This window comes from Osmerus mordax, chromosome 18, assembly GCF_038355195.1.
Source record: "Osmerus mordax isolate fOsmMor3 chromosome 18, fOsmMor3.pri, whole genome shotgun sequence".
NCBI lineage: Eukaryota > Metazoa > Chordata > Actinopteri > Osmeriformes > Osmeridae > Osmerus > Osmerus mordax.
The window spans coordinates 1,836,189-1,847,698 of NC_090067.1; the positions used below are offsets into that span (position 1 = coordinate 1,836,189).

An 11,510-nucleotide genomic window follows, 5' to 3' on the forward strand; every position below is an offset into this window, starting at 1 on the left:
GATTGCCTATCAGGTCCAAGTTTGACAGGAAATACAAGCAGAGGGGGAGGTGCTTACCACCAGAACCCTTACAGGGCCAATGGTGCCACATCACAAGCCTTAACCAATCAGGTGAGCCTCTAATTGATGTGTTTGGTGGGCTGGTAGGAAACAGCTCCACAATACAATTATATATATATATAATATATATATATATATATAATATATATACACACACTTGTACTGTAGTTTATACACTTTGTATATTGTGGTTTCATATTGCATCTCACCTGATGTCTTTGCATACATTACAGTTTGTGTGTGAGAACGTACAGTCCCTACTGTGAATGCATAGTTGATGATTCGCCCCAGCGCCCTCATGTGAAGGAGAAAAGTATGTATTGAAAAAGAGAACTCCAGAAAGGTCAACATGTAACAAAGACAAAGAGGCTGTAAGCATTGGATCACACTACGAAATCTACAGGGTCTGGTTGACCAGTGTCAAAATACTGAGGGTCTAGCTGACCAATGACAGAATTCAGGGGGGGGGGGGGGGGGGTGTCCCTCAACAAATAGAAAGACAGGGTATGAAGACACCAGGAAGTGAGCTCATGGTATTTTCACAGAACTCTGCACAGCCCTGCCCACCATACCTGTACTAAACAGTATGATTGCTATGCTCTATAGAGAACACAGGGGGAAGGAGAGGTAGGTGGTCCTAGAGTTTGGGAGGCTGAGAGGAATATGGGGGGGGGGGGAGGGGGGCAACAATAGTTCACATACACAGTAACGTTCCCAAAGTGCAAAAATGAACATGAGCAAGGCGAGGGCGTCTCAAAAGGATCCAGACAGAGCTACTCTGTCCTGCACCAGTCGAAGCTCATATATCATGTTTTTATAGAAAAGCTCAGGTCTTTGCCGATTTGGACTCGACCAAAATGCCAAAATGGGAGGAAAGCGGAAAACAAAAAAAAGATTAATTGTTTCATTCAAGTCATTTTTTTCCTAAAAGCCTGATGTGTGCTTTAGGTAGGCCCAAACCTAGTTGGCCATCCCCTGGCCTTCAATGCTTCAAAAGGGCTCAATGGAAGAGTACAGTACTTGACTTCACGCTGCACTTTTTTGCAGCGAGGGTGAAAGCGCAATATTCAAATCATCTATTCTGATTGGGAAGGCTTGTCCACCTCTCTCGACCAATCACAAAGCTGGGCTGACCATATAACACATGGATCATTTGCATAACTGAAAGACAAAAAAACAACCCTTAATAGAGTACCAAAGTCCCGCCACTCCCCTCAAAGTTTTTAGGCCAGGAAGCCGCATTTAAGAACTACAATCATAGAGGCAATTTGACAGCTAGCCATCTGGGGTTTGTAGTTCAACTGTATGTATTGCTGACAGTTGAACTAAAATATTGTGCCACAATAGTAGCCTGGTTTCACCTTGAAGGTTTCTTGATTATAATATTAGTTTTTTTGGATAGTTTACTTGATGTTTTACAAAAAGTACCTCAAGTAAGAAGCTCAACGTAACGTGACTTTGGCACTCCATACTGTAGCTACAGTGGACTTTGTAGCTGATGAAAAAACTACAAATCCCACAAGTAAAAAGGGGATCTGTCGGTTTTTTAAAGAATGCGTTCTCCAGAGCTGTAGGATAACTGAGAATGAAGCTAAGCTTGTGATTAACTTGAAGACATGATTACGTTTAAAAAAGGGAGAAATGTATGCATCGCAACCCTTTATACAGGAGAAGTGTGTTAGAGTGTGTGTATTTCCAAGACAGCAAATGGTCATTTGAAGCTCAGTATGGTGTGTGTGTGTGCGCACACGCGTGTGTGTGTCCGTGTGTGTGAAGACAGAGGTTGCTTGGTGATACAGTTGTGTTTGAGCTGAATCTCCAGACCAGTTAGACAGGGCTTTTCCCCCAGAAGGAGCTGAGGCGTGGAGAGACCCAGGAGCGGGTCACATGACACTGCACCTCCAGTGCCACCGCCTCCCCCTAGGTCAGCTGGTGGGGAGCCTCCAGCATCTCCATCAGGAAGGTGTCGATGGGTGTGTCACCAATCAGCTTGAAGAAGAACAGGTGTTCCAGACACTTCAGACCAATGGAGCGCAGCGCTGGGAGTCGTAGGAGGAGCTTGGCAAACCTGGACAGACAGGGAGTTGGGGATGATGCCACGAGCAGCGTCTGGTTGTGTGTGTGAGCCTGCACGCCTGGTACTTGTGCACGTGTGTATTTCTGTGTGTGTGTGTGTGTGTGTGTACCTCTGTGTGCGGTCTCACCTGCCCTGCTGGTCGGGGTATCTCTGTTTGCAATAGGATTCCAGCGATGCGTACACCCTCTCCCTAAGGAGCTCCACCTCACTGGGGCTGGACAGGCCCTTGGCATCTGCCACACACACACACACACACACACACACACACACAATAGTGACCAGGGGCCCGTTCTTCGTACGTCGCTAACTCAGTTAGCTGGATTTGATTGTTGACGATTTGTCATTATCTTGGATTGTTCGGTTCTTCGAAGCTTATTCTGGACTTGCTGTCATAGCAACAAGTCCTTTAGCTTAAACCTGCTCGGGAGCAGGCTTATTTTATGTAAACAAGATTTGATTGAGGCTTTACAAGCAGAGGTGATACAGGAAGTCTGTCACAGCCATGTCTTGTCCGTTTTTACGACAACAACCTGTTGCAGAAGGTGCAAGAACAATTAGCAGAATTAAACCCAAATTAAATCGCGCATTGCGTGATAGACAGATCCTTTAGCACATCGAGATAGGCTACTATACTTTTTGAGAGATATCGGTTTTCTTGTGAGGGTGTCATTTACATCATTAATTCGTTGGAACCACATTAAATTCTATGACATTATAGATGATAAAAAAAGTAATTATGAAAAATCCAAAACAAATAGGCCTAGCCTACTGTAATAGGCGATAAAACATCTAACGTGGTCAATTCTATACATTTAATTTGTCTGCTACGTCTTGCCAGCCCTCTCCTGGATTTGGCAGACTTTGAGGTGTGTCGTTCTGATTAAATCTTCAAATTCGGAGTAACCTTCGAGCAAGCTCTTGCTCCGTTTGGCTCTGTTGCAGAGAAAAACGGGGCACTCGTTTTGGCTATGGTGAGCAGCCAATAGCAGCGTTGCTGATCAAGGTTTCTACTATCGATACATATTCCCTTTTAGACCAACGCATGAACGTGCAATTATCCCAGACAACTCAATCCAGCTATCCTAAACAACAAGGGTGTTTCGAAGAACCTAATTAGCCAGATGTGTCATTTGATCTTGGATGTAATAAGCGACGTACGAACAACGGACCCCAGGTTGGGACGGTGGGTGAGAATAAACAGCTGTAGGGAGTGTGTGTGTGTATGGTACCTGGGTTGAAGAGGATGATGGCCCGGAGACAGCCCAGCTCGGTCTTGTCCATCTGCATGTCTCTCATCTTACTGACCAGCTCTGTCAGAACTCTGCACAGGGGGGAAGGGGGGGGGGGCAGGCCAAAGGACGAGGTGGGGGAGGGGGGGGGGGATGGTAGGGGACGAAACAGGAGCGAAGTGATCAGAGGAAGGTATGGACAAAAAGGCAGGGAGGACAGGGAAAAGGAGGGGTGAAAGGAGAAGAGGAGGTTAGGAGGAAGCCAGGCAGACACCCACGGGGGGGGGGGGGGGGGGGGGGGGGGGGGGGAGGGAGGGACAAAGGAGGAGACGGGGTTAGAGTCATCGGTACCTCTCATCGCCCACCCACCCTCACAGCAGACACACAGATAGCTGTGCCTGGAAAACACACGGCCGGACGGACGGACAGAGACAGAGAGAGACAGAGAGAGACAGAGAGAGACGAGAGAGAGAGAGAGAGAGAGAGAGAGAGAGAGAGAGAGAGAGAGAGAGAGAGAGAGAGAGAGAGAGAGAGAGAGAGAGAGAGAGAGAGAGAGAGAGAGAGAGAGAGAGAGAGAGAGAGAGAGAGAGAGAGAGAGAGAGAGAGAGAGAGAGAGAGAGAGAGAGAGAGAGAGAGTGACGACAGCGCTGAGATGTGACACACACAAACACACGACTTGTTACCCGGGGAAATCCAAACCGCTTTCACCTACCCCCCCTCCCCCCTCCCCTCCCACCCCCCCACCCCCGAGTCTCTCAACGAGTGTCTTTTGTTTGTCTGTTTTGTTTGTTATAGTTGTTGGGGGTGTCATGTGGTGGCGTCATTACCTGTCGAATATGGCCCCAACCTCAGCACTGTGAGCACTCTCCCTGTGTGTTCAATCACAACGTATTATTACACCGTCATCACAGTTACACTAATGTCACAGCTGCTGTTATGCTAGTAGGCCAGGGCCCAGAAGAACAGGGGGGGGGGGACCCCAAGCCAAGTTTAGGGGTCAAGGGGGTGCGGGGTGAAAGGTCAGAGGACAGAGTTACAGAGGCACAGACTGTTGCTGGTGTAATGTAGTGGTGCTGGAGCTAAAATCTCTGTCTGGCTCGTGCAGCATTATTCTATACCTCGGGTACATACTGTTGAGCCACATGGGGCTCATTTGCTTACTTATACACTTACATACTTGTGAATATATACTTATAAACCTTTGGTATTTTAAACCTAAAAGTCCATGCTGGTACCTACGGTGCATATACTGTATGCAGTGGATAAGGTGGTTGAGATTTCATAGAAAAAAGACAGTCTGCATCGATAGACAATTACTAGGCATCTCAGTGGATGACTGCATGGCACGTGACCAAAGATTTCATTTCATTCTGATTGGTAGGGCGTTATTAACCATTTGGATTCGAGGTGATTGATGGTGTTTGCTCCTCTTTGGAGATATTGGAACGCTGACTGCTGTATGGGAGTATGTGCGAGTCCCTGTGAGGTTCCTGGTGACGGTATGGATGAACATTAGTCGGTTTGGCTTGAACCAATCCAAATCAGCACGAGGGATTCTACGTAGTGACAGAGTCAGACAACGACAGTGAAGCAGGAAGAAGAAGCGCTTAAGATGATAAATAGAATAACAATGAAGAAAGCAGATCAATCAATCAGTTTAGATGTGAATGATTACCAGCAAATGTTACATGGAAAATAGTATGGCACTTTTTGTTTTTTTTTAAGGAAAAAGCAGCAAGCTACCAACATAATTTTGTTTGAGGATTGACAGTGAGTGGGTCTGATTTGGGGATATAAGGAGTTTGTTTTGCCAGTTCTGACAGGTAAGTATAATCAATGATGAATTCAAAACCCGTAGAAAAGACCCGCGCAGGCCCTAGAGGGTGTGTGTGGTTGTGAGTAGTGTGAGTGTTACAGTAAGTGTGAGTATGATCCTAAGTGGCGTGTGTGATGGTGAGTGGTGTGTGTGTGAGTGTGGTTGCAAGTACAAGTGTGTGTATGGTTGTAAGTCGGTGTGGGTGCACGTCAGTGTAAGTGTGTGTGTGTGTGTGTGTTGATGTTCTGTCGAAACCATCAGTGGCATCTACAGATAGCGTTAGTACCCAGCCGTGTGGCATGCATGATTCTACCGAGACCAGAAACAGCACTCATCCACTCCACACACACACACACCCCTTCCCATACACCAACAGCTACCCGGAGATACACACACACACCCCACATCTATCCCCCCCCCCCACACACACACACCCCTACCTATTCACCAACAGCTACCCGGAGATACACACACACCCACATCTATCACCCCCCCCCCCCCACACACACACACACACACACACACACCCCCTACCCATACACCAACCGCTACCCGGAGATACACACACACACCCACATCTATCCCCCCCCCCACACACACACACCCCTACCTATTCACCAACAGCTACCCGGAGATACACACACACCCACATCTATCCCCCCCCACCCCCCCCCCCCCACACACACACACACACACACACACACACACACACACACACACCCCTACCCAGGCACACAAACTCACACGCTAGCTTACACAGCCCACAGTACAGAGAGATCCCGTCCTCCCTCTGGTCTGCACAGCAGGTTACCACAGGCAGCGTCGGGGAACACGGACGCACGCGCGTCATATTGTACACCAGGTGACACGATCTTCCACTGTGGAAAACACAATGTTGTGTGTCTGTGTCTCGGTGGGTGCGGGACTCGGTGTGTGTTTGTGTGTGCGCGCGCGCGCGTGTCCGTGCGCGCGTGCCTCTAAGTGTGCGTTTGGATGGATCTTCATGTTCGTGTGTCTCGCCGTGTGCACGTGTGGCTCTGTGAGCGTGTGTTTGGATGCGTCTCCGCACATACTGCGTGCGTGCGCCCTTAAACGTGTGTTTTCATATCTCTGTGTGTGTGCGCGTGTCTGTCTCCGCGAGCGTGTTACCTGTCGAAGATGGCCCCCACCCCTGCGCTGTGGGCACTGTTCCTGTGGACGTGCAGGCCGGTGGCCAGCAGGATGCCGTCCTTCACGGAGATGGAGCGGTGGGAGAAGGAGGCGATCAGCAGCTCGTTCCAGCCTAGTCCACCGACATGTGGGGCGAGAGGGACGCGCTCGTCAGCCAATCGCTAGCCATGTAGGGCTCAGGGTGGGGGTGTGTGTGTCTCACAGAGTGTGGGGGTGCGTGCTGGTGTGTTTTAGAGTGTGCGTGTGGGTGTGTGTACCTGCTCTGAGCAGGATGACCTGGTCGTCCAGGGCCAGCTCTGAGAAGTGAGGGATCCTCTTGGCCCACTCCACCAGGGTGAACAGCTGCTTGTCTGCCGCCTGGCAGATGTTGGTCACCGGGTCGTTGGGCTGCCAGACGGGACAGAGAAACATACAGGACACTGACTACCATTGTCTCAAACACACACACACACACACACAGACAAGCAAACCCACCCACCCAGCCACAAACAAACACACACACCCTGGGACACACACACACCCTGGGACACGCAAACCCACCCAGCCACACACACAATTACACACACCCAGCCACACACAGACACTGGGATATACCCACCCACCCACCCACACACACCCACACACTTACAGAGCTTCCCCCAGAGCTCCCGTCAGAGTGCAGCTCGGTCTTCTGCTCCACGGCCATCTCCGCCTCCAGGATCTTCTCCACGGGCATCTCCTCGTTCACGGCGCTGGTGGACTCCACCTCCCCGTCACGCTCCTTGTTCCTCTGGCGCTCCTCCTGGACAGCTGGGGGGGGAGAGGGAGGGAGGGAGGCGAAGGACAAAAGAGGGAGGCAAGAGAGGGGGGAATGGCAGGGGAAATGTTCGACCGAGAGAGACGGAGCGACAGAGTTGAAAAAGTCAAGAGAAGAGACAAGAGCACAGAAGAACGAGACAGACGAGAGAGAGAGAGAGAGCAACAGAGAGAGAGAAAAAAAGAGATTCACGGATATGCACGTTTTCGCCGTGACGTCTCAACAACTGTCACCCCCACTCGCTGCCTTTCACGCCACAAACACAAACGGACCACTTCAAAACAACACGGGCAGCCTGTTGTTTTAGACACCTCCCCACAGCCTATGGGACTCAACATCTCATCGTCCCATGGGCCCTAGACATGGCATGTTACCCCAGGAGACAATACTTTCTACTGCAACCCCCCCCCCCCACCCCCCCAATCCTCTTGATACCATAGCATTCTCTCCTACAGGACACAGTCTCTCATACACAGCCATACAGACACCCCTCCATCCCTTTTCCTTACATCGCTGCCGTTCATCTTGGACCACTACAGGGGGAGGGAGAGGGGGAGAGAGAGAACGAGAGGAACAAAAGAGGGAGAGAGGGGGACAGGTGTTAGTGTTTTACAAGGCTCACCCTCCCCGCTCTCCGTCTTTTTTTCTCGGTCTGTCCATCCCCTATGAGCACTGTCAAAACTCTCCCTTAAAGAGTAACATTGACATTTGCAAGAATTCGACTGAGTGGATACATACAGAAATCGTTGGTTGGATGATGTTGCTGTGCCGTGTGTGTGTGTGTTTAAAGTGTAAAGAACCAAGCCAATCTCTCTTAGATCCCGGGAGATAACAGGGTCCTGATTTACTTTACTGAACTGGCCTTCATTTTGTGCTCAATAACAAGAGTAGATTACAGTTGCATAAGAGGTTAGGAAGAAAATTGCAAAGTAGAATATACTGAGTCAAAAACATCTGAATTATTGAGTAGAGTAGGGTAGAGTTTAGTAGAGCAAAGTTTAGTACAGTCGGGTAGCATAGTTTAATAGAGTAGAGTTTCGTAGAGTTTAGCAGAGTAGCCTACAGTCGAGATTAGTAGTTTAGTAGAGTACAATAGAGTAGTTTAGTAGAGTGTAGTAGAGTAGCATAGATTAGAGTTTAGTAGAGTGTAGTAGAGTAGAGTAGCATAGAGTAGAGTTTAGTAGAGTGTAGTAGAGAAGCATAGAGTAGAGTAGAGTTTAGTAGAGTGTAGTAGAGACGCATAGAGTAGAGTACAGTTTAGCAGAGTGTAGTAGAGTAGCACAGAGTAGAGTAGAGTTTAGTAGAGTGTAGTAGAGTACAGGTGTGGCTCCCTCCTCACCTTCCCTCTTCATGCCCATGGCCAGGCACTTCTGGTAGCGGCAGTACTGGCAGCGGTTCCTCTGCCGCTTGTCCACCAGACAGTCCTTGTTGTCCCTGCAGGTGTAGCTCAGATCCTTACGCACTGTCCGCTTGAAGAAGCCCTTGCAGCCCTCACAGCTGTACACGCCATAGTGCTTACCTGGGGGGGGGGAGAGGGAGGGAGGGTCGTGCAGCATAAAGGAAAAAGCAGGTGTAGGATGACAGAAAGGAGACAGAGGAGAGACCGTGGAGAAATGGAAAGGGAGAGATAAATAGGGAAGTTGTGACAAAGGTATTCATTTTTACCACTACAAATTGACAGTGATAAATGGACCGGTACTGGATCTCTGTTGGTGACTGTAACAGAAGCTGACCTCAGAAAAAGCCAATGATGGGGCTCAGAGTTCACCACACAACAAACTGGTGCTTTCGATTCGACTGGATAAGTTCCGAGCTGCCTAACACTGCTCCTTAATGCCCTGCGCCTGATACGTTGACCTCGACTGAGTCACTGAATTGGGTTGGTTACAACTGGGGAGGGATGGGGAAAACCACTGTGAAGAACTCTTCTCGGTTTTCAGAGAGTCTCACCGGAGGAGCGGTCTCCACAGATGGAGCACATGCGCTTCTGGGACATCATGGGTCCTCCGGGGCTGTGGGCGGACAGCTGCTTCAGCCCGAACGGCGGCTTGACGTCGTCAGAGCTGCTGACGGCGTGGAGACCGGACATGGACACGGTGGAGTTGATCTGTGGGGGGCGGGGGATGAGAATGGGAATGAGAGGAGGGGGGGTGTAACAGTGAGAGAAAGACAAAGAGTGAGAGAGAGAAGCAAGTGAATGTCTCTTTGTTGTCAAAGGCTTTAGATAAGATTCTCTTTATTGTCTTTCAGGATATTTGTTGCTACAGTCATTGGCGCTTCACATTCACTGAGACACAATATACACCAACATAGCTATGTGGCACATCCTTATACGCATATCATATGTCCATCTGATAGTCAGTGGGGTGTTTTGTTTCATGAATGAATGAACCAAAACTCCTACCACAGTGTGCCCATTTCCATGTTTGGCAACAACATGTTGCCTAGTTAGCTACCTCTACGGGTTAATGCAATTTTTGTGAAAAGCAGTCTCAAGTTCTACCTCTTAGCTCGTTCCCCCTCTATCTTTCAGCAAGCTAGCTTTTGGAGCTCACCTGAGGGCTACTGATGGGGCCGTAGCCCACCGACGGTGTCCCTGGCAAGCAGGGGGAGCCCAGGGAGGAGCTGATGACAGAGAACGGAGAGCCCATGCTGCTGATGGGGCTGTTGACAGCTGAGGTGATGGGGGGCAGGGAGGTCATGGTCACAGGGGGCACCAGGGGAGACGAGGAGCGATGGCCTGAGGGGGGAGATGACACAGACGAGCTATCCGGACTCCGGGAATCTGGGAGGGAGGGGGGGGGGGGGGGGCAAAAGTCAACTGTAGTTAGGGCTACTGTGACATGATTTGGAAGTATTGAGTACATTTTAGGTTTAATAATTAATTCATGATGATTTAAATAATAATCCTCTAGGCATATGCTAGATGGGACACAATATGGTTACAATTATATAATAATAATCAATACCATTCATTACTGTGTAATAGGTCGACATGCAAATACAATGTTACAGTTAATTTACTTAAATAATAGGGATACATGCAAGTTCATCGCAACGCGTATGGTTGATAAAATAAATATGATGTTTAAGGACATAGCCTGTCCTTAAACATCTTTAAGGACTAGCCTGTCATTAACTGAATCAACAACAAATGCAAAAACATTTTCTACTGTACCTCTGCTGTCGCCCATTTCGGCCTCAGAAGTGCAGGATACGTGGTGAGACTCTCAACAGGCGTGCACAGTCCCACCCAGCCTGCCCTCCAGCCGGCTATCAACTAAACCCGAGACCGCGGACTAAGGCCCGGGCCAGAGTGTTAAGGGTGACCAAAAATGGGGCTGAAATTCCAACACAAGATAAAGATAGCCAACTACGCATAAAAAAAATAACATCGATAAAAAATACTGCATATGACACACATACCTAATCTATAGCACAACATTTGTTAGTGATATAATGTGAATATTGATTTATACCAATTTGTCAATTTTTTCACGATTTAAAGACTGGATGTCTCAAGCATGCTGATAGCTTGAGCTAACTAGCTACAGCAGCTAACCAACTTAGAGACTTCAGTAGCAATCTTAGCTTAGCCATCGTTGCCAGCAACAGCCAAGTCCGTCTGCAAAGCAAGACTGTCTCTTAACTAGCTAAAGCTAGACTAGAAGCCTAGCTATCAGCAACTAATGCTGTAACATTTTAACATTACCCAGGGTGTTTATCCCGTTCAGTAATGCATTACAAATTGCATATAACAACGACATGACTTAAAAGATAATGTGCTAACGCGAAAAAGCCTGCAGGATCACTCATACCCTGAGAGTGTAGCATGTCTAGTTGATTATGTTAGCAAGCTAGCTAGCTAAACTTGTTCACCAGTTGAAAAACAGTCAACTCGTCATCAAATTAACCAACACTACTGCATAACTTTGCAGACATGGTGTTAGTTGTAGGAATGATAAAATGTACTAACGCTTTTTGACGTTGCCGTTTTTCCGCATGAAAAGATGTGGTCAGGCCCAGTGCTCTTCCTCTGTCTGCCCCCACTTTGCCTCGTCGCCAACCCTCCCCCTGCCCGAAAATGATGAGGGTAAAGCAATAGAGATGGACAATATACTACATTTATCATTTTCTAGAGCATATATCAGCTTAGTTTATGGCCAGTTCAGCTACACTTTTAACACCTGTTCATCATCTACAAAGAGAAGCTTAGACTATGTTGTTTGGGAAAGGTCAAGTGTGGTGACCCCTCTGCTAAGTAGTAGGCCTGCACTGAACCAGTGGTTATCCCAGAAGTCATTCTCACAGTAGATGGAGTGGTAGATGGTAGTCTGGATATCTCTACACTTTATTGATTGC

The 11,510-nt window shown here is 48.4% G+C and overlaps 1 protein-coding gene across 4 annotated transcripts; it reads right to left on the bottom strand.

Annotated features, from left to right (window-relative positions):
* Positions 1 to 217: 217 nt before the first annotated feature.
* rxrba (retinoid x receptor, beta a) lies at positions 218 to 11,189 on the bottom strand. Of its 4 annotated transcripts, XM_067255229.1 has the most exons (13): positions 11,125 to 11,189; positions 10,327 to 10,489; positions 9,704 to 9,933; positions 9,099 to 9,255; positions 8,488 to 8,667; positions 7,658 to 7,681; positions 6,981 to 7,141; positions 6,610 to 6,739; positions 6,332 to 6,464; positions 4,194 to 4,235; positions 3,367 to 3,458; positions 2,265 to 2,370; positions 218 to 2,128 (listed from the first exon to the last, which is right to left on the bottom strand). In XM_067255229.1, the coding sequence occupies exons 2-13, from the start codon at positions 10,340 to 10,342 to the stop codon at positions 1,981 to 1,983; spliced, it is 1,419 nt and encodes a 472-aa protein (XP_067111330.1). In that variant the 5' UTR covers positions 10,343 to 10,489; positions 11,125 to 11,189; the 3' UTR covers positions 218 to 1,980. The 4 variants fall into 4 exon arrangements, with proteins under 4 accessions (XP_067111330.1, XP_067111331.1, XP_067111332.1 ...); XM_067255230.1 differs by lacking the exon at positions 4,194 to 4,235; XM_067255231.1 differs by lacking the exons at positions 218 to 2,128; positions 2,265 to 2,370 and adding an exon at positions 2,391 to 2,667.
* Between the last annotated feature and the right edge of the window lie 321 nt (positions 11,190 to 11,510).

What these genes read in the sequence shown, in the direction of transcription:
- rxrba (XM_067255229.1), bottom strand. An exon ending in CTGTGGAGACCGCTCCTCCG is followed by an intron (nt 8,668 to 9,098) that starts GTGAGACTCTCT and finishes CCCCCCCCCCAG; the next exon opens with GTAAGCACTATGGCGTGTAC. An exon ending in CATGGGCATGAAGAGGGAAG is followed by an intron (nt 7,682 to 8,487) that starts GTGAGGAGGGAG and finishes CTCCCCCTGTAG; the next exon opens with TGGTCCAAGATGAACGGCAG.